Raw genomic sequence first — 25,334 nt, 5'->3', positions numbered from 1 at the left:
TCGCTTAAATATATCAATACATCATATAGCTTTAACTGGTTACTCATTTTTCCAGTTTAAAATGTTTGTAGTTTTTAAACAATATTATATATTATTAAATTATGTGTTAATATAATATACCTAACGTTTTAAGACGGTTTTAAGTGTCTTTACAGACAAATTTAATCATCACTATTTTTCCATCGCGATGGTTTAAAACAATTATATATATATGTATAATACACTTAGGTGCTCCGTTAACACATTTTAGAAAAAATTTCTTTAAGTTTTTTTTTTTATTGATCTAAAAAACGTAGGCTTCTATGGACATTAGTTTGATATTAACTTAAATTAGTTTCATTCTTTAAGTTTGTTATTCACGGTTTTGAAGAAATAGAGAATATTTGTCAGGGCATTAATTATATAATATTAACTGTTGACACACGTATACACCTATGATAATGATTATTAATCTTAATCATAGGTATTATTTTTTTGGTGGAAAAGATTTTTACTATCTTGAACAGATGCTGTAAGAAACTGGATCGTTGGTGAAATAATCGACTTAGGTATAGAATCGATGGTGGTTTCTGAACAAATCGATTTAATTAACAATATAATAAAATTTACTAAAATAAAACTTTACACTGCAAATACAAATTTAAATTATTATTATTATTATTATTTTAAATGGACACAATATTATAACATGTTATGCTTTATTACAATACAACGGAACATGATGTAATATAATTTTTAAATAATAACAACATATACCTTATAAATTACAGTGGTAACAGGTTTAATAATACGTGATAATAAATATTTTTTTAATGTTTTAATAAATAATAATTGAATAATTTATAATCATCATTTGTTATTAAATTTGTATTACATACTAAAGATCGGCGGTTTGACGATGAAACAATATTAATTTATAGATTCGTGGTGTTGCTATATGTACCTACATATATTACTCTCACACACAAGTCTAGGCATAACTTTAAAGTTAAGTTGTTAGAAGAAATAATGCACAAATAGTCTTCCTGGAATCAGTGTTGGCATTTAACATTCGTAAGCTTATAAATATAAATTCACTTATAACTTAAGATTTAACTTAATTATATGGCATGTAATTCGCTAACTAACTCAACAATATTTAATAAAGCATAACATTATTTTTCAATATGACATATTATATTATATTATATTGACTCTGAAAATATTTTAAAATATTAATTAGGTATCAATCAAATATGTAAAAATACATTTTAATATTGTTTATTCTGGGAACTACTCCGAGTGTAAAATGCTATAATAACAAATTAAACGGTTCACATAAAGGTACACTTGAAAATAATAGTACATTTATATTCATATAGTTAACATTTTATTTTACTTTAAATAAACAATGTGTAAATTGATAGAAGTGTCCAATAAAAAATTTATGTGATCTCTCAAAAGAGAGAAATTGCTAAGTAACGAAAGACATGAAAATGGAAAGCACCCTCATGCAGTACCAGGAACGAGATATTTTTTAGACTGAGTAGCCTCTTCACTACTGAGGTTTTTGTTAAATTTAAGTCTAAAAATAAGTGGATATTTGTGATTGAAAACCTTTTATGGAGTTTTTTTTATTCGAAAAAGCAAAGTCGAATATTAGAGTCAACTGGAAACTTATGAAAACCATTCAATCGAATCTGGGAGGCCTTTGAATTATTTATTATTTTTATAATTATTTAATAATTTTTGTGATAGAGTTATTTATTTAGTTCTTATAGATTGCTTTTGTTTTTTTTTTCATTAAAAACAAATATATATCTAAATATATTTATTTTTATTACCTCCGTCGCAATTTGTTACATAATCATGTTAAATAAACAAATTCATGATATTTCCAATTTCAATGTTACCAACGATAATTTTTACCTACACACATTATTTCTGCATTATTTATATAATGTCTGTATTTACATATGAGTTAATAAATGTTAAGTTTATTATTAATTAATAGTTAATTATTAATATGCGCATCTATAATATGTTTTAATTAATGATTTATGTTACATTTTAGTAAATAACATGTTATTGAACGTCATATACAGTGTTTATGTGTACAATGCTAAAGCCATTATATTTTTTTTTCAGTCATAAGAAAATTAAGTTGAGGTTAAAACTTAGATATTGTGAAACCTGAACAATCAGTCACTATAAGTCCCTCTGACCCGTGATCCGTGCAACAATATTCGTCATAAAGTAAAAGGGATCACACACGTACCTGCAGAGTTCTATCAACTTAAACTTTAAACTCAAAAGCTAGTTTAAATACAACAAAGTGACAAATGCCCAAACTTGTCTAGTCACCCCCGTCACATATTTCCCAACAGTAATTCATCTATCAGAATAAATTATATAAACACTATTATATTAGAAATGACTCTGCACCAGAAAACTTAATTTCTAAATTAAAATGTACCCACAACATAATATTTTCTAATTTTATTGTAATACACAATATATACCATCACACGGTAATAAGACATAATATCTTATATTATTTATAGTGTATGTTGCATAAATGTTTAAAAGGACAACCAACCTAGTCCGTATAATGCGTTTAAGCGCAGCGATCCCACCATATAAATCATCAAGTGTAATATACCGCGTGCTCCTTGTTTCCTGTATAACAACATTATTACCTACCTATATAATTTAACCACCGGGTATAACTTCTTAAGCTCCCGGCTTTTACGGTTTTTCCAAAACAATCAACTCCTCTCCTCCACTACTTCCATTGCTTCCCATCTGGTGGTTATATAAGCAGGAGTTCCAACGATCTCCAGGCATAAAAATCCTGCACAGGTACAAGCACAATGACTAGATATACCTGGTATTTCGTCCACAGTGATATATTTTATCAATTAGATTTTTTTCCGAGTCACTGAAGTGATAATCATTTTTTCTCTAAATATTTGAAATGGTATTGTGTGATAGATACTAAGATACTCCATAAGATGTTTAACAAATATAATTGACTTTTGAACCTATAGGTAATACTTGTTTGAATTAAATATTGTTTATCGGAGGTTTTTACTTTTAAATTAATTTTTTGACAATAATATAACCGCTACTGTTTAATGATTTATTTAACGAAATTAGTAATACAGTTGTATATTTTAATTTCGCATCTTTAATTTTTTAATTCCATAGAATAATGAGACCAGATATTACTCACAGATATTTAACTAGAAAAATTAACATATTTTAACTTACGTTTTTACTACTAGGTAATCCGGTTATCTGTTATTAGGTACTCAACATAGTGTCGTATATTAATTTTCTGATATATTAAACATACAAAATTAAAATATTAAAAATCGAATAATAGATAATTTCATGTTTTTTTTTTAAATATCTGCATGTACTTTTTTAGAATTATTAGTTAAGTACTTTTTCAGTCGTATATCATTAAACTGATGTATATATTATTGTTATTATGCTGCAGAATCGGTTTCACGGTATTTTTCTACGAACATTGTTTATATTGTTACCCTTTGCACTTTTATAATAAAGAAGTTTGTAAGTACAGCCAATGAGTGTTATTGCGTGGTTATTCGAATCATTCACCTTCGAAACGGTGATAATATTGTTATTTTCTACAATGGTTAATAACATCAAGTTGAGAAATATTCATAAACATTACGTTGATAGACACAATTACACATACTTCGCGTTCTTACAAACGAAGGGAAGGTACAAGGAACAATATGATTTTGTTCTACCCTTATCACCCGAAAAACCAGATAATATTATGTTTAATAGGATCAATAATTTATTAAATGAATAGACTGCACCCATAATTGTATGTTCAACTATACCTAAAAATACGTCCAATTACTAAACATCATTTTCTTTCTCAAAATATTTTAAGACTTACATAAGAACTATCAAGGGACAAGAAAAACACTGAATAGTGTAGCCGTCAAAATGCAAATTGTAAACAGAGAGATATTAATATCATACAACAATAGTCATCGATTAGTTCTAAGAACAATTTAAAGTCCCGGTATAGTGTGAATTAATTATAACTTATTATTACCATCATTTCTATAATTAAACTCAAAACTTGAAAAAAAAATGCTGTAATCAAAAGTTAACTTCTTAAAGTACTTTATAGTAACTTGCCCATCTGAGAACGATATCGTTAGTAATTCTTAGGTACAGGTGGAAGGTGTGCAGTGTGCCAGTGTCATTTTAAAATAATAGTTTACGACATATTTTATGGGTTATACCAAAATTTGAATAATTACCATAAATAATGTGTACCGACTTATTTAGGTAATTATGTGAATAGATTACAGCGGAGAGGTTGGGTGTATGTATACTGTGAGCTGCAGTGTGCCCGGTGCATTATTAATTATGCGACGGTATACGTGATTACAATACACTTACAACGATGTATCCGATTCATGACCGAAAATGTTAATAATTACCCAAATAAAACAGTTATGTGTAAGTAATTACCAACGGATATAGTAACGCCCGGACGTGTTATCGAGAAGCCTATTGTAGGAAATGGAAATCACTATAAAGACACTCGTTCGCTACACAAAAATAACAATAATATATAATACATATTCTATATGTATTAATAATAGATTTTGTGAGATTTAGATTTTTAAGGTGGCTACACCTTTAATATATATAATAATAAATACACTTGATTGTAAGACGCAATAGTTTTCAATAAAAAAAGTTACACGTCACCTCCGAAAATAATATTATATATGAATTTGGTAAAGTCGTTGGACTATACTTATTAAGTATATTTGAGTATATTTGTGTATTTGAATACTTTGTCCAGTGGCCTTTACGACACAAAGGTAGGTACTATACTTCGTTTCATGTTTTTGATTTTGTTCGTGGAGTTTTAAGTTATAACTGAAACAATATATACCTATTGTACTCGCACGATATTACCACATGCAATCGACGAAAAGTTTTGATAAACGTGGATAAAAGTAGAAAAATAAAATTATTTTACGAGCGACCTATTGGTCGGCAAGTACGATATCCGCCATCAGACATAATAATATGATACTGAGTATATTGTATAATACTAGTAATACTTACATTATACATAATAATATCACCATAGAATGTTACATAGCTATGTATGCTTGAAAATTCTTTTGTATTGAAATTTGAAAATTTTATTTTAAATGTATTTTTACTAACAAAATTAATTTTTGAAGTTCTACAGTTGTTATGTTAGTTAAATATTTATTATTTAATAAGGAATTAAACGACCGTGAATACGAAATAAAATAAAATTATATAAATACCTTCATGCATTAAATAAAACATATTTATCAATTATAAATAGTTCTGATTTATGATCTTGTGATGTAACTAGGTACAATGTAATTTATAATTGTATTGAATTTATTAATTGCTATCAACCATTTTAACATAAATTTATCTAATGCATAGCACTATAGTTAGATAGTCACACGGTTTTACAGTTCTCCTTTCATAAGTATAATGCCTGTGCTGAAGGGTAGAGCTTGATAATGATATGTTATTTTGCAATGCTATTGGTATATAATATATTGTATATACCTATATAATTATTAAAACGAGTGGTAACTAGGTACTCATATAAAGTAATTGGTATAAAATTGTGAAAATATCTTAAACAATAAATAAACATCAGAAATGGATAAACCAATAGATGTAGAAATTTTTTTATATACTCAATAACCGAAGTAAAAATGCATATTTAATATTTATTACCGAAATTAATTAATTTGTATTTTAGATTTCCTTTATCATATTTAATAGTATAATATTAAAATGGGTAAATTGTAAAATAATACAGGTACCTACACAGTTTCAAATATTATTATGTAGGTTAAATATACTATAACTTAAAATTATCAAGAATTTATTTGATAAGAAAGTATATGATAAATTATAAAATGCTCATGAATTAAAATTTTTTGAACATTTTCATTGTAAAAAAATTCATGAACATTAATATCATTATGTAGACGTAGCCACATGGGAAGAAAACCATAAGTACATATAATATCTATTATAATATTATACACTGCATAATACCACAGGTTAGGCACATACCTACAGTTTGGTTATGACCGGCTTACCAAGCTTTTCCTACAAATAGAAAATAAAATATAACGGAACAATGTCTAATTATGTATTATAAAGGTACAAATATTAAATTTAAATGTTACAAATGTGATTAAAATTAATAATCAAACGGACGTGTTTAATTATCGTTGGTTTTTTAATCTAACTAGATTACGTGTTATTATATTACGTCATTCAATTTTATTTATTTATTTTTCGGTTATAGGTAGATATATCTATACCTATATTGTATGAATGACCTAAATTGTTTGTTTCTTGAATATGATTGTGTGTGTATGTATATAATATGTTCTAATTCAATGGATTTCGTAAACGAATGACGTTCGAACATATCGGTTAAATTTTTATGAATATCAAATTATCATAGTTAATAAGAATAACCATGCCTATTGGATAACGTCGATTGTTCCGTTTTTTGTTACGTACCTACATCAAATCAGTATATTTTTACATAGTAATTTTAATATACTTATACAATATACTGACTTGTCGGTTGATTATAATTAACCAACCGAACAATTAAAAATATTAACAATTATGTTTTAGACCAAGCTGTGGAAATTCATCTCATTACACTCACTTTTACGAAAGATAGTGGTGATATTAAACTTGAAAACAATATTCAATCATCGCATTAAAACAATCGAATTTACTATTCTATGGTGAAAGGTTTTGTTTAAAACCACACTTGTTTGCTTCAATCGAAACAAAATATAATATAAATAACTATAATATTATTGAGTTCTACCTTCAAGGTAATAATAATATTAACTATACTGCAGACTATAAAAGAAATCTTCTATTACAAGAACATATAGACTTTTCTATACATCTCATGATTTGATTACAAAGTTATATACTTCAACGTCAGACGTCAGTCGTAATATTCTTTTTATATATTATAAGCTTTTTGCTAGTCCTTTTTGGTTTTGTCGCACAGTCAAATTATATTATAATATGGATAACGAGTTAGTATTTTCCATTACAACGACGTCAGCAAACAAATGTCGTTGAGACGAATATTCCAATAATAATGAGAAAACTCTTTGTGGATTAGCAGACAGCCAAGGGTTTTCGATCTTTATTCACCACAGTTATAATCTCTGAGTAAATTCCTAAAACCGTTCATTTCGAGCATGAGTCAATAAGGACTTTTCTCGCCCTTCGGACTTATCGTTTTATTTATTTGTTTTTAATATCCTACATATTTGATTAAAAAGAACAAGGTATAGCGTACATAAACATATATACCCTCGATTAAACGACATGACATTCAACAATGTATATATATATATATATATATATATATATATATATATATAGAAAATACGGGTCGTCGGAAAGCCAACAGAAATTCGTTACCCTACGCATGCAATAAACTAATAATTGTATCATTTGATTATACAGCGCAGAGGCATTCAATTTGAAGAAAACATGCTCCTTTTGCGTACGTACACCGAAGTCATTAGAGCAGGACTTTTTTGTGATTTACTTGCTCCATTTACATACCTACAAACTTTATGCATATTATTATAATTTTCGATTGCTAAATTCAAAAACATTTTGTACGTACCGCGTTGTTTAGATCAATTTTGTCGACACTGACTATTTTCATAAATATTATATTTTATAGGCTGGATGAATTTTTAACACAATATTAAAACACACACACACACGTTTCGTGGGTATTATTGATGCCAGCACACGAAACCATTCGCAGTCAGTCATGTACACCATGCTTACATGCCATAATTGTAAAAAGTATTACAATAAGATTGTATGCATGACTCGAAAAAAAGTCTCTATACCTAACAAGTATTTTTAATCGAATTAAACTATGAATTGTTATTATGTAAAATTGTGAAAATAACTCAAACATTATATAGAAAAATGTTTATACACTCAACATTTATATAATGAAGTAAAAATACAGAAATAAATTTTGGATAACTTTTATTATGTTCAATGCAATAATACCGAAATAATATTGTAATGGACAAATGGTAATATACAAGTACGAGTACAAAGTTTTTAATATAATTATTTAGATTAAATATATTATAACTGCATAATATCAAGGGATTTATTTGATAAAAAATTAATATTAACAAAATAAAATTCATGAAAAATTACATCATTATACAATTAATGATTTGGTGGAATATTTCGTCCTCGTGTCCCCGTATAACATAATATTAAGTGTATGATGCACGATCGTTTATTTCAATATGAATGAAATAAGTATAGGTACCTAAATACATTTATTATAAACATCTTATAAATATAATGATATGACATAAAAACATAGATATTATGATGTTAAAACCTTCTTTAGGTTGTAGCTACTTAATGATAATATAATAATAATATAATATCCGTAAATCTGCGACGAGTGTTGCAGCAGTAATCATTCGTACGATATTAAAATTAAAATATAATATTATCATAATGAAGCGTACATATACTATGTTCACTAGGCATATAATATTATAATATATCAATGATAATACCTAATATGTAAATCCAGCAAGTTACTATTGCATTTATAATATATAGTAATGATGAGTGATGACGTTATTCGTTAGATTTTATAGTAGAATTGTATTAGCATTATGCAGAGTGCCTATAATATTATATATCATACGTATAACATGTCAGTATAATGAATGTATCGACTTGAATAATAGCTGCTGAAATAATAATCAAACATCAAATGTGAGGAAAACCACACGTTCGACAAAATCATTATATTTTTTAACAGACCAAAATAAAAAAATAAATACACCATAATGTGGTGATAACAAAAAAATGTATAAGCAATAAATATTCTATTCCCAACACCGTGTAAGTTGTTATAAGCTACGCACTACCTATATGTATATTATATGTTATGAAAAATAAAAAACCAAAACATATCAATATTAGTCTATAGGCAGAAGCACACAATATCGTATTCTATATAATATAATATAATATAATGTATACTAAGTAATAACATAATAATATTATAATATATATTAATTCAATCATACACTCAAAACGCGCATATACACATGGATTGTCTGTCGGTGCCCTGGATGGCTATAATCGCCGTTTTACTGACGTAAACCCATAATATATATGTATATATTTGCAGTGACCTTTGTACATTATTATACCTACGCATTATAAAAACAATAAAATATCACTACGGCGGCGATGATAAACAAGTTTACGAGTAAGTTTTTTTTATGAGAAAACGAAGACTAGAAAAATATTTTAAAAACGTGCGCGCGGGCAGTAGTCTTGCATCTATAGATATAGGTACTTATTTTTAATCGAGTTATAATATTAGTAAGACAATAAGAATTTTGCAAAAACCATTATTGTCTTCGTTACTATTATTATTATTTATTAGCGTTATTATTGCGATACACACAAAAACGCATATCTTAATAATATGAACGGTGAGCGACCGGCCTGTGAGAAAACGTTTTCGGGAAACAAAACGTCCCGCCGCCACGTTATTATAAAATTATCGTACACTCCGACCGCTACAGCGGCGTATGCGCGTAATCCGATAAAGAAAATGATTTGTGGAGGAAATTTCTTTCAAGCACTGGGAATCGAGCACACTGGGCCAGTATATTATTATTATAACAATAATATAACAGTAGGATTTTCAAGAAACGTCTCCGGGCGATATTTCCTGTTTTTTTTTTTTGTTTTATTCATTTTTACGACTGCATTTTACTATAATTCAAAACGATGTATTAACTCCAATTTCAACGATGCTAACGACTATGAACAACTAGGGACACTATTTTACACGTTCAGTCGAAATCCACCATACAAACCCCACACTTTGTTTATGAAACCATAAGTTTTCATCATATTTCTACCAAATTCCCACCACTCTGACCCACCTAATCGTATTATAGCGTCACAGTGTATTGACGACTTAATGAATAACAATTTATGACTGGTAGCAGGTACGGACAATACCTATATTGGCTATATTGTTATTATAAATGTTATTATGAAATTAATAAATTATTGTTGGTTTCATGGTGATAATAAATTGCTGCGTATATTATTTATAGGTAGTAGCGACCCGAAGATTGCTACGGAAAAAGGATTGATCTGATTGTCGACACGGTTTTTTGTAAGCACATAATATCCAAGTTTTAGCCTGGGTTTTTTTGCGTTATACCTATATTGATACATAATATCCTAGTCGTAACCCGATTAATATTTACCATTTTAAGATATGTTTATTGTCTATCATACCTATAATATTATTACCGTTGCTCGTTTAATAACACCTACAGTTTATCATCATAATATGGGTTTATATCATATTAATTAGATATTATATTAAAGTTTATCGTCTAAACATAATAATTGCGTGTAATAATATCCATATTATACTATCGTTGAATGAAAATTAAGAAATGAAAATTTATAAAAATATATTAATTAGGGAAGCATTTACCATAAATTTAATTTTAAAAAAATATTTACATTTTAAAATGAATACAAAACTATTTGTTTAACCAACCTATGATAATGATGCTAGTCCTGAATCTATGTAATAATGGGAAAAAAATTAAGTTCCATACATTAATAAAATAAATATTTATGTTTAATAAAAAAAAACTTGGGTCATGATTAGTATGTACTCTAAAAAAGTCGTGGGCCACAATTATTATGTTCCCCAAAAACTTAGGCAGCATTTCGGAAGACCTATAAGTACTAAATAGCACTATAAATTCCATTTATTATTTTCTAATCTAGGACTGATATTATACTGTACGTATTGGGTATACAACATACAAGGTAATATAGTAATTAGTAGGTACGTGTACGAATATTACCTATATCATAATAAATCTTAAATTCGACTTCTACATGTTTTTAGATATTATTATTTTAATATAATATTATACTAATATTAATTATTAGGTATATTAATGTATTAAATTATTATTAAATAATTTAAATAGTAATTTTGGTTGAACAAGCTTGCACACTTTGGTTGATTAGATTATTTAGAAAGAGTACTGTGAAACAACACAGTAAAGGCAAAGAATATTATAATAATATGGACATTATGTAAGCCGTAAAATATGAATTTATCAACATTTATATAACTAAATGTATTTTAAAAACGACCTACACTGATATTATAAACAAAGCTCAGGAGGTTTTTCTAAAATTGATCACAAAATATATATTTAAAATTTGATTATTACATTATTCAAAATAATAATAATCATAATAATTGCAAAATAGCTGGGTTTTTTATTTTCAATTATATTTTCTTATTATATTATATTTATTTATATATTAGATTATGACTGTATGACATTTACGATATTAAATTAAACATATAGGTAGGTAGGTATATCTACTTACATAATATTACATAATATTAAATGTTGTATTTAATTAGTGAAAAAAAAACTCAAGTTATATTTGTAATATTTACTTTATTTTAACAATCAAATATAACAATGGGAAATTAACAAATATTGAAGTGTATTAAGTCTAGACTTTGGTAATATTATAATAATGAAAACTGACTGTGATGTAAATATATACCATATACGTGTCAATATTTGAAGTGCATCTGCGAATATCCGGTAGTACAGACAAATATACTTTTGAAATTAGGCATAGCTCGTAAATTTATTAGTGTTTGAAAAAAACAATCATCGTTTGATTACCGTAATAACATTGAAAAAATATGTTAGTTTGAAAAAAAATGGTGACAATATTACTGTTATTGTCGTTGTCGTTATCGCAATTAAAAATAACATAATACAAATTATTAATATACAGGGTGATTCTTTTATCAAACAACACTCATTATTTAAAAAAGTATTGACTTTTTGCAAAATATTTTTGCATATACATAGTTTCAAGTTGTTAAAAAACCAACGCTTTTATTAAAAAATTATATTTTTAAAAAATTTTATGCTTATCATTTTTTAAGTTTTTTACTTTTTTGAATGGCAACATAGTTTTTTAATTTCATATTCCAAAGCAGAATATTTTTCTAAAAATGTTGATACATAAAAATCGAATTTAGGACGAGTAGTTTATGAGTATTTTAAGTTTAGACAAGCGGAGTAGTGGACAAACATTTTGCGGGGTAACCCCGTACCGCTCCACTCTACGAACGTTTCCCCAGCCCATCACATTCAGATTTTTGGAAATTTTTTTTCATTAATATTTAGTATAGAATTTTTATGAATTTTTACGACAAAAATCAGAATTTGTACGGATTTATTTTTAAAGGAAAAAGCAAAAAAATGTGGGGGGTGCTGTAGAAACGTTTCGCCAGCCCTCCCAAATTTAAAAATAACTTTTTCCAACATTTTCTTTCGCGAATATTTAGTACGGAATTTGTATGCAAATTAAAAAAAAAATTTCCCTCCAACCGAAAAAAACGGTTTTTCCACATCAGGTGTTTCCCTAGCATGTTTTTCAAAATTTTTTTGTTTATGATTATTTTGAAATTGTTTTCTTAAAAAAAAATGCTTTCTATAACTATTCAGGGATGCAACAAATTTCCCTACATCCAGTAAATATATATTTAAATGCACCTTCTTATTTTTTTAATAATAATCGATTTGTTGAGACTTATAAAAATTTTTTCTGAAACACAAGTAGGTACTAGATTTGTTAAGGCCCGTTTAATGGAATGTGGCCTATTATCTCCATTCGGCACATCCCATACAACATTCTTGTGCACGCCTATAATTCACGTGATTCTGAGCGGAGCGACGAACGTATTGGTGTTATAATGATGTTTTTTTTTCATTTTTTTTTTTGGTGCCTGTCATTATTCATCACCTTTTTGAAAAATAAAAATGCTTAGATTTTCTTCAACAGCACCTTTTCTGACAGGAAAGCGAATCTTTGTTGGTAATTTTTTATTTTTATTTTTTTATTTATTTTTTTTTTTGGGGGGGGGGGGGGGGGTCAAAAGTAAAAATTGATTTTGGTAAAAATGTATAAAAGATTCCAAGATGTGGCAGATCTTCCATTTTGAATATTTTAAATCGTATTCAATGGATAATAAGTAATAGGTTGGGATACTTGAAACACATCCCTATTTAACAACGTTAATCAATTCAGTCGCTTAGAGGACATTTTATTTGAATTTTTCGCCGCTATTTTATTAGGCGCCTCGAACAGAACTTTATAAAGGTTATGTATACAATTTTAAATATTTTAGCGGTAAACGAAAATAATTAAATATAATATAATTATTATATATCATCAATTTATTTATTTATTTGTTAGCTTAGCTGTTAATTATTAATTGGTGACCAATTTTTTTTTTTTAATTTGTCACAATTTTACCACCCTGCAGCTGATGACCGATGGTAAGTTGGTAAATACGAAAATACTGAAAGTTGGAACAGAAGCCCTATAAAATAGCGGATTAAATAAGTAGTAAAATGTCCTCTGTAAACGGACTCAATGATAAGCAAGAGACCAATAATAACAATAACAGTGAATGGTTACCTAGATCCCCGTCCAAATTCCAACGATCTAAATGACACTGTAGCTGGAAAAAAATCCCGAGTAGCATATCCTGTAGGGGATTGATCATGAATTAATATATACAGAATACGGAATTAAAAGGTCTTATCAATGTTTTTCTGAGTCCGCCAGCTTCTCACTATTTGACATGATAACTAGCTCTTAAAAAGGATTGTTCTGTGGTATCATGATAATAAGAAACTAAGTAACATTAGCTCCTTATTCTTCCGGCTAACACAAAATATATTATATAAATTATAAGTGATAACTGATAGTTGTAAACAGTAAGAAGGTATGCGTTTCACTTAGCACACGTTTGTTTGGTATCCTGTATATGTTAATTCGTGGGATTGACTAAATATAAATGATTTATAAGAATTTTATTATATCGTTATTTTAAAAAAACCGTCTTACCCCCTGAAAATACAATTCTACTTTATATATAAAAATAGTGGTTGGCCGGCAAGGGATATCTGAAATAAGCGATCGCATCCTGCAGGATCCCAATTAAGCTGGGCCCCATGTACATTTGGAAGAAAATTTAAATAAACTGCTTATAAAAATTATTTCGATCAAGATGACTGAATTCCATTTGACCAATTAGTTGTTATTTCGGTTACCTTCGGGTCTCGGCCCGTGGTTAACGACCTTGCTCAAAGCAACGTAACACCACATCATGACTCTCGATACATGAGTAATATGTCTTGAGTTGTCATAAGGTATATTAAAAATTTAATTTATTTTTTATTTTTTTTATTTAAATCTGAATGTGATAGGCTGGGGAAACGTTCGTCTCCACTCTGCCAATCTAAACTTTAAATACCGATCTCATAAACTACCAGCGCTAAATTCGAAATTTTAACGTAATAATTAATAAAAAAAAATAGCTTTATTAATTTATGAAATTTTAAGTATATGTTACCATTTGAAAATCAAAAGTTGATAGTGGTTTATCTAATAAATATAAGGGTGAAAAATATAAAAAAAATAAACAATTCAAGAAGAGTGTAAATCTACAATTTTGAAAAAAAAAATTTGAAAAAAGTCAATACTTTCTTTAAATTATGAGTGTTGTTTGATAAAAGAATCACCTGTATTGTACACAACAATATGATATTACTTGGGACATGGCCGGGTGCGGCTTGTCGCGGGCGAGACGACGTCAACGTATGTGTTACATTATTTTGGTCGGTATTGGGCTAGGGCAAATGGATCGAATATCCCCTGGCAGTTTATTTTATGTATGTCGTAAAAAGTGAGTGAATAAAAAACAAAAGGGAAACGTATAGTACCTAGAGACCAATAATTGTTTTTATTTTATTTTTCGGACGATAAAAACGATCGCCCGCGGTCAGTTGGCATCGCAAGAAAAATACTATGTTAATAATGATGAAAGAAAAAACGGCATTGTCGAAATCGCATAATTCGTTTTTTATATAAAATCAGTGTCTATAGTACGTAAATATAAGTTTAGCTGTTGGTGGAAACATTTTGTAATGAGTACAGTCGGTGTTATGATATAATATTGCGGCGATGGCCGTCGATAGGAGTGGCGGCAGCGGCAGAGAAAATTAAAAGCGACACAAGGACGCAGTCTTGTATTACCTATACACACTGCGGGCGAGCGCTGCATGTAGACCTTTCAGGTTAGGAGGGGCGCGTACAACGAATCCAGAAAGTATCGAATTAATACTGTCATAAAATTGATAAATTTCAATGCGTAAGTAATTGAAAATTGAATTATCAAATGTTCTTGTAATAACGAGTTTTTTTTTGTTTTTAATGAACATCATAATATTGCTGTTATCCATGAAACTACATATAATGATACCACAGATTATATAAAATTTATATAATCTATGATGATACGTTTCTCGATAAGGGAGATTTTCAAATTTGACAAATTGTATACACAGGGTGTATAGTGTGAGTAATGTGCGATCATTATTCATTAGTGTTTACTAAAATGAATAAAATTGAAACGCCTATGGCTGAAAAATGGCGCGTAATACAATAGTGGTTGACGCGACGATGTGAATTTCACTGCATTTTTAAATATTCAACGATCCTACATGGAAAACTCCACCACAAAGACATTGAGAAAACGGCCGCTCAGATAGGTATTGTATATGCAGAAGCAGTTGCCTATACTACCCGCGTATAGTCTGTAATAAATAATAATCCATCATAACGACAATAATAGCATATGAAATACATCCATCGAAATCTCAGAACAAAATTTTCTATCCCTTAACAGGCGGGTATGTAATGTTGGAAAAAGAAAAAAACATATCTCACCAGTTAGTACTAAACCTACGGTGTTGAGATGAACGACAGCGAGCGACCATCTCCTCAAACGAGTATACAATAACAGTAAAATAAACATTATTATTATCAAAAGTAATAGTAGTAGTAGTAGCTGTTGTATAAGTTATAGAAGTATTTATTGTTGACGTGCGATAATATATTATTATCGTTGTACCGTCGAGTGTTGAGCGCAGCGAAATCTATTTGGACATGTAACAATAATGTTATACGGACTGATCGAATATAATATGTCTACTAGTTAATAATAATAACAAAAACAACAATCCGTTTGCAAGAAATAACACGTATAGAACACAGTACGTAACTCGGCTATATTAATTGTATTATTATTATTATTTATTATCGTGTCTTACGACCATTTATCCTTCTGCAGCGTTCGAATCAAATGCGAACAAACGGACGACTCATTGTACAACGCACACGTAAAGTCCGCGACCGAGACGGGAAACCAGCTTTTGAAAATCCATCAGGTGTCATCGTCACCGCCGCCACCGCATCGCGACGGATGAAAACTTTTACGGGTAAACGTCAATCGGTTATAGGCATAGACCTATAAAAGAATGGACCGCGCATAGAGAGAGATCCGTGAATCAAAGATATGTGCGAGAGAGAAAGGGCTATGTTAGAAATACCAAAGACGATATAAGCAAAAATATATTAATTAGTCTTTGAAATATTTTATTTTCATGCCATTACATAATATTATTATTATTGAACTATTGAAGTAGTTCTATTTCTGTATACCAGTATACCTGTATTGTTTTGGGCAGTATTATATTTTAATCTATAGTATGTCTGTAATATGTGAATATTTCAAGATTAAGGTAAGTTACTTACTAGTTACTACCACTATAATTATTATATTATACGCTATATTATATTATTCTTTTATAGGTCTCTGGTTATAGGTATACGAGGTATAGAGGTGGTTTTAACCTATTGGGTACTTCGGCCTATTAATTTATGTTACTCGCGTCAGTGTGCCAGTTTTTTTTTTTATTTATCTGTTTATTTTCAGATATATTTTTTGCCACGTTATTGGTATTTTTTATATATATACTATCTATACGCACCGCAAGCTAAAGAGATTTGTAAGTCTGGAAATGATAAAATATTACGATACGTCACCGTCATGTCAGTCACAGCGCGGACGTGTTTGTCACCGGCGAGCACCGCAAATGAATAATAAAATTAATAACGCGTCACAGCCGATGAAGAAGAAAAAGAAGAAGAGACAAACACACATCGCGAATTATTTGTCTCGCGTGCTATGATTAATAATTATTCGATATTCATGCAGTGCATGGCATTTACTAGCCCCTCCAAGAATCGGCGAGACTGAAATACATCATAATATTGCATGTAGGACATTTCCCTCTGTACATTTTTCAAGGCTTACATTATCTCCCCATATGATAGTGTTAAAATGATAACAAGTATCTATATTATTATTTAGAAATAAGTACTTAGCGATAACAAGGAATCTCAGGTCTGACTTTTTACAAAATGCGATATTTAAACATATGAACAAGTAGGTAGGAATTTTTTTTATTAATTATTTATTGTATTTCTTTGAAGTTTTATTTTTACTTGGTTTGTTCTAAACATAGCCTATTTATTTTTTTTAACCTAATACTCGTATTACTTTTTATTATATCAATTGTATCAAATACGCAATGATCAATCGACATTAAAATACGTATAAATAAATAAATAATTAAAGGTAATTATACTGATGAAAATGTATTAAATTTTATTTTATTACACACTAAAAAAAAATTAATTATTTCATATTCAATTACGTATTTGTTTTTAATATTTCGGGCGAATTGCCCATTAACTAGTCATATTATAATATTATAACGACCCTAAATGATAATAATATGACTGTTGCCAGTCATTATTATCTATTTAATACAAAAAAGACAGATTGACGGTGGCAGTGAGAAATTTTTGAAATTGGCAATATAATTATGAAAGAAAAGAAAAGAAGTGAAAACGCATTGGGTTTTCGAGACCGTTACAACGACGACGTCTGTCTGAATTTTTGTTATTGCATTCTCGACCATTACTCATGAAGACACAAACATTATAAAAGTATTGATAATATGGGCTCGGTTATATTTATGTGATAATATGCCATCTCTAAAGTACTATAATATATACGTTGTACCTTGTGCAGTGTGACCCAAAAGTCACAAATCACCCCCAAGCAGCCAGCGGGACCACGTGAAACATTGATAATATTATATTATATTCACAGGTCTCCGTTGTATAAAAAAAAACATTTAGATTAACAATTTTATCATATATTAATTTGCCACTGAGACAATCAATGGGTGATATGGGACTTTTGAGACATAGGTATTTACACTTGCACTATATCTAAGTACTGTACCTAGGTACTTCACAAAACACGTAAAACTTATACGTGAGTTTTCCGGTAAAATCGACCGATTTAATACTATAACAAAACATATTAGGTATTACTGTCGTAATGATGTTATCGTACATGGGTAACGGACAACCCGGAAATGAAATACAAAACATCCTGGGGATGAAGGTTATTGTTATTAAATATTATTATACTATTATTAAATGCATGTGTAAAGTAGTGCCTACAACTGATATCGAAAATATGTTTGTATAACTGTAAACTAATTATTATTAAATAATTTACTATTTCTAACCGATTAACCAGTGCTTGAAATCCAAAAAATTATTCGGAGTTTAGGGCAAGGGGTAGAATAAAAATGAAAAAGAAATACAATAGTCTCTCACAAATATTATGGGTCAAACTTGTGGTGACAGTGTCCTTTCGTCCGGCTCCTATCGCATAGACAAGTTGGGTAGCAAAAATATTAATGTTATTACCGAGTTGGCAAAAAAAGCACAAATTACGCAACCGAAACGGACACGGAGGAACCGACCGCGGCACTGATGGCACTTCCGGTTTTCGGGAACGCGGGCTTGCGCGCTCGACATGATATTTTTTATACTATTATGTGAGTGACTTACACTCCAACAGGCGGGTAAGCAGGCACTTTACGCATTTCATATAACAATACGGACACACGGGTTTTATATACATAACACTTAAGTATAATATGTGGGCGGTTTGTACTCACGTGCCAAGCAGGTCTTTGACGTCGTACTTGTCTTCGATGGACTGCGACTTTTCCGCGTCCTTCTTCGTCTTCTTCGACACGTCTTTTTTGCCAAACAGCGGCATGGCGGACAAGAGAGTGATTAGGTACTCCAATTACACTTTGCCAGGGAAATTGGTGAGCGAGGATGCTATTTGGCGAAAGGGAAAAACGATGCGAGAGGAATAAAAAATTCTTCACGACGGCATGACCAACGGCCAAGGAGTTATAGACAATATTCGTCGCGCGTGGTAAACGGACGGGTTCAAACACGAAGTTAAAAACAGATAGGTATACAATTTACGGTCAATGGGTGAACGGACTTTTGCTGTTCACGATCGGCGACAGTATTAACAATAATAAATTATTGTAATATGAAATTATTTTGTTGTTGTTTTTGTAGACGCGAACGCGTGAACTGAGGTTAATGCCGAGAGATGACCGTCGTCACGTCAGTGCGGTACGGCTGACGCGATACCACTGTCGAGTGTTGGGCAAACAATCGTCGTGGAGTAGGCGGCGACGGCGGCGGCGTACCGAACTGGCGCGCTGCTGCTGCCGTTGGCTGAACTTGGTGGGAACCGCAAGTGAGTTGTCTACCTATATGTTGTAGTATTTTAATAATTAATTTACATTATTAATAATATAATATGGTAATAATTATATTATTTTATATTATTTGCATGTGGTCACCGCCAACCCAGCCTCTGAAAAAGCTACAAAAAAAAAAAAAAAAATACATTAAATCGATCCAATAAAAATGTTATCGAAAATAATAATTAATTAAACTATTTTACAAGCGTTCAAACATTATTTGATATTATTATCATTAAGCTTGTACTTTTTATATATGTGTTTTTTTTTTTTTTTTGTGAGTAGAATGATTAGTGATAGGTACATAATATTGTAATATTATGTCTTTATTCATTGCATAGTTAAATGGTTTTAATTAATATTATTTTACTTGATTATGATTAGTGAATATAATGATTATAAGTAAAACATTAGGTAGATACCTACTTGTAATCAATAATTGACGATTTGTTTCGACGATCTTATTAGTTGTTAGCTTATTACCACATAATAATATAACCATGTTATGTTGTTCAACTAATGACTATAATGATACTAAATGAGCAGAGAAGTGCTGACCAATATTTCGTAGGGTGCCACTCACACAACTAAACATTAAATAATTAACTCATAAACTATTCGTCCCAAATTAAATTTTTACATTCCAAACATATTGAAAATACTATTCTGCAATACAGAATTAATAATGCGTGATGTCTTTGAAAAAAGTAAAAATGAATAAAATCATGATGACAAAATTAGTAAAAAATAAATTTTTATATATTTTTTCAAACAAATTTTGTTTTTTAACGATCTATGAGTAATAAAACAAATAATTTCGTTTATATTACGTTTATATTTTCTAAAATAATGTCGATCTTACGGTATTAATTCACCATCCAGTATACTGTCAATAAAAATTTAATCCTTACGTTGGCCGAAGCTTTGACGTTCAAATATGTATTTCAAGAGTTAAAGTTAGGTATACCATTCATCTTATGATTCATTTATTATTTAATTTTTTTATTTATTTATCTCGTATATTTGGAATAAGATGAAAGATCAATAATATGTGAAATTATTTTAAGACTGACGGTAATGCAGAAAAGTGGTATTCATAGAATTGGATTATCTAAAGAAACTGAAGTGAACCTAATCGCATCGCCATCTTCACAACTTTATCTGTTCATTAAGTTCATAAAACAAATACGTAAAAAGCACATACAGTAATTACAATTAAAGTAGATTTATTGGCACTGCAGGTAGTACACTCTATTGGCATCCCCAAGCTTAAAATGTGCAGCCGCAAAGTATAAAAACTATAAAAGCCTTTTATTATGATTATATTTTGAAGTAAAATTTATCAATAAATACAAAAATGTTTTAGTATGCCTATACTGTGTATAGAGTATAATATTACTTCGGTATTATATATCCTTCTATAAGTTATAACATAATATTATGAAATAAATAATAACTTATTATGTTTAGAACAGGTCACAGATTTATAGCTATTATTTATCTGTGTAACAATTTTCATAATAGTATCATATTTAAGAAATACTTTGAACATAGGATAACGACACTTTTCTTTATCAATGGCTGTATGCAGAATGACTTATATATGAATGTGAGCGCATTTACATTGTTCCTTGTTTAAAATTTTGTATGACTTATAGAGATCTGTAGCATGAATATTAAATAAATTATGCGTAAAAGAACAAGCAAAACCAACAAAACTTATCAAAGTTGTGTTATATTATGATAAATCATTTCATACAAAAAACGATCTTGAACAAAGACGGTTTGTCTTCCTCTATGTGCAAAGAGAAGATGTTGAAGTCTATGAGATGTCCGTTTTAAGTCTCAAATGTGAAGAAACACTGTACGTATGTGTTATCTATGTTCGGTCTCATGGATATAGGTATTGTAAAAAAAATTGAATAGCGATGTCTATAAAATATCGTAGCTCAGTGGTGTATGTATAATCATTACATAGTAATGATACATAGAAATTACATACTAGGTAAGTGACATGTAAAACATGCATATGGATAAAATGGTTTTCAATATCTATAAATAGATAGTGATGTCTCAAGGTTATCACAAATACATCGAGAATATATTTGTAGTTATAATAATATAATACTATCAGAACTATTATTAGGGATAGATTATTTTACTATATTTACGCTGTTTTTATATGTTTTTGTTTAAATGTTATTGATATAAGTGAATATTACCTACTCGTTTATTAAATTTAATTAAATTGTACTGCTAATTGACCAACACAATTAAATTTACCTGTTTGGCTGTTAATACCTTTCGATTTCGAGTTTAATATTATCTGTTTTATTGACGTTTCCGTTGATACATTGTAAGATATCAAGATGTCTTCAAAACAGGTAATTATTTCATGATTGAAACAAATAATTATGTTTAATGCTCAATTGGCGACATAATGCCAATATAATTAGAATTTTTTACCAGATTATCAAATACATTCCTACCTATAATCATAGGCGTAACTAGGGGGGACTTGGGGGGATTAGCCCCCCACCAACATGAATTTTAGCCACTCCTGTCGTAGATCTTAATCCCGCACTTCCCAGCAGTAGTAAAATGTTTGAACTAAATATCGTTTTATTATTTTTTTTATTAATATCTTTGAAACTAATGACTAGGGCTCGGAAGTTGTAGGAGTTGTATATTTTTCTGTATGCTCTCAATTTATAGGAGACCAAGCTAGAAATCCAATGACAAGTTTTGCATTTTTTGTCAATTTTAGAAAAAAATTCACTTTTTTCAATTTTCATATGCTTTTTATGCTTATTTCTATATTTTCATTGGATTTTTTATGCTTTTTTAAATATTTTTGTAAAATATTTAGCCCAGTTACTTAATCACTAGTAGTTGAAACATGAACTAAGCCATGATCCGATGGGCTTTAAAGATTTGGGAGTTATGTATAAAAATCCTTAAGCTATCATAGTTTCACATATATCTTAAGAAAATTTAACTTAAAATAATACTTAAAATAATACTTAATAATATGTTCATATTTTAATGTTTTCACAATACCACCTTGTTTATTATTTGTTTTACATTACAATCATAATCAATTAATGTAATGTGTTTGGGGGTTGTGGGGGGTAGAGCCCCCCCGCTTAATCTACTTATTATCAAAATCCTTGGGCTGAACCCACTCCTAACTTTAGGGTCTAGTTACGCCTATGCCTATAATATATTATGAAAATATTAAAGTGTTTATACAATTTTATCCAACTAAAAATTATTTAAATACCTATACCTAATATTAACATATTTTATAATACTTTTTAAGGTTATTAATAATAAATTAGATTTCTGTAGTTTATTTCAAATGTAAGAACGATTTCTGCAGTCAAAAAAAAATACACAATAAAAAGTAGGTATAATTTGTTTACTAATAATTATGCTATATGGAGGGGGTCTGGGCCCTTTGAACAATATTAAACTAAACTAAAAGTAATTAATATTATTTTGCAATAATTAGTATGTATATACCATGTAGGTAACGAACGCGTGATTATTAAAAGAGTTTAAATACACCGTATTATTACCTATACCTATTAGACATCTCAGTAAAACGTCTCGATAGGTAGCTCACTTAGATCCCGTTGATGATAAAACGGACGAATATTTTTTTTACATATTTTACTTTGTATGTGTAGTACTGTAGTCTGTAGTGTACTCGTATACTCAATGCGAAGTCAGTGCGATGAAAATGTGTAAATTTCCGTAGTCCCATCTGTCTTATACTGATTGCCTATTATTTTTCAACATTGTATACTCTGACTTTACAAGATTGGACATTAAGCGTCTCTGGGTTATCTCAGTGTCGTTTCTGAGCTTAAACATCAAACTGCACATGTCTCAATGTGACACTGCGTTATTGCTATGCAACTAAAATTTGCACACAGGGATCTTAGCATACTCTTATTGTATAAATAATGAAATTCAAGTTTAAAAAAAATAATAAAATTTCACTCTGCTGTACATTAGGTTACAAATTGATAATTGACACTTACTATAATGAACTGTATTAAATTTAAATTCAATGATATAATACATTGTATACAAAAAAAAAATTCTGAACGGAGACGTTTTGTCAGTCTAAGTTATTTTATACTATATTAAGTATAAATTATTATTATTTCAAAAAAAAAAAAAAAAAATAGGTACTTACCAATAAAATAAATTCCAAATGAATCAAATCAGGTTCATTATGTACCCGATTCACTTGTCGTTCATAGCAGAATATTATGTAATATAATAGGGTTACGTCAAATAATAATAATAAAATTGAAGGTGAATTAAAATATCAATAATAAAAACTGAAAAATTAAAACACATAATCAAAAAAGTTGATTTGTTATAATACGTCCAATAGTAAGTATTACAATATTAAGAGAAAAAATTTAAATAATTTAAATAATTGATAATATAAATTATAATATATTTTAATCTGCTTAAAATTAATGATAGAGATTATAAATAATAATAATAAATAATTTATTAAGATTAATGATAATGTCGTGAAAAATAACAGAATTATTAATAGTATCAAAATACAATTATCATGGTATCGTAATATTGCGTTTTATCGAATTTTATAGTTTGTTTATAATTGGATATTGCGTAGGTATACATCAAAAATACCTTTTTTAAATGAAATAACCCAAAATATTTCACTTTGTTATTTATTATAACTTTTTGCGGAAAATGGTAGTTGTTAGAAAAATTATAAGAGTGGTTACCCGGCGGTTAAATATAATAGTTATACGACAACAAGGGTGTTGCCAACTTTGTAAAATTAAAATGGATTTGGGTGGTACTAACTATATACCACTGGTTATATTTTATGATTAACTATGGTCACTATGATTTCCACATAGGAAATTTCCAGTAATAAAAACTTATTTTGCTCTATATTATACTATGATTTCTACATAGGAAATTTCCAGTAATAAAAACTTGTTTTACTCTATATTATACTATGACTTCTACATATGGAATCTCCAGTAATAAAAATTAATTTTACTCTCTATTTTACCTCCATGTTATATTGTATTTAATATGTACAAATATGCTATATTTATGAAGAATGAGAGACATATTATTGCTATCACTCATTGGTACCCGTTAACATTTTTTTTCAATTTTCATAATCAACATTTAAAATTTTTAAGAATTGTTTTTTTTTCTTTTATAGGTTCTAAATAACACAGCTAATTTGCTGATGAATATTTGGATGGTTAAGTTCCAAACAAATTCATTCTATGTCGAATCCATCTAGTAAAATCTAAAAATTCAATTTTAATAATTCTTCAACATTCAGAAATGCCACAATTGTTAAATGTATTAAAAAATTTATTATTTATTACATAATTTTATTTAATCTGAGGAATAGATTATATACGTATAGGTAGTGCTAAAAAGTAAAAACATTTTAAATATTATGTAAAGATTTTGTCATCAGTGATGTCTATATATATGTAGGCTGTAATTATTATTGCGATGATTTTTTTTCACGTTGGTATCACTGCTGGTTCACTG

The 25,334-nt window shown here is 28.7% G+C and overlaps 1 protein-coding gene across 3 annotated transcripts in view; it reads right to left on the bottom strand.

Annotated features, from left to right (window-relative positions):
- LOC149054452 (calcium/calmodulin-dependent protein kinase type 1-like) overlaps positions 1–19,655 on the bottom strand; it is a 389,323-nt gene extending 369,668 nt beyond the window's left edge. For 2 of the 3 annotated variants that reach the window (XM_089229957.1, XM_089229958.1), the window contains exon 1: positions 19,146–19,655. In XM_089229957.1, the coding sequence (XP_089086083.1) occupies positions 19,146–19,249 (104 nt within the window). In that variant the 5' untranslated portion in view covers positions 19,250–19,655. The remainder of the gene's footprint in view (positions 1–19,145) is intronic. The other variant, XM_089229959.1, reaches the window with a different exon arrangement.
- Positions 19,656–25,334: the final 5,679 nt, after the last annotated feature.

The sequence above is a fragment of the Diuraphis noxia genome, unplaced genomic scaffold (genome assembly GCF_037042655.1).
Source record: "Diuraphis noxia isolate RWA-SAM2 unplaced genomic scaffold, SU_Dnox_SAM2 contig0006, whole genome shotgun sequence".
NCBI lineage: Eukaryota > Metazoa > Arthropoda > Insecta > Hemiptera > Aphididae > Diuraphis > Diuraphis noxia.
The sequence above is the reverse complement of the archived record's forward strand: the minus strand, read 5'-3'. Positions and strand labels throughout refer to the sequence as shown.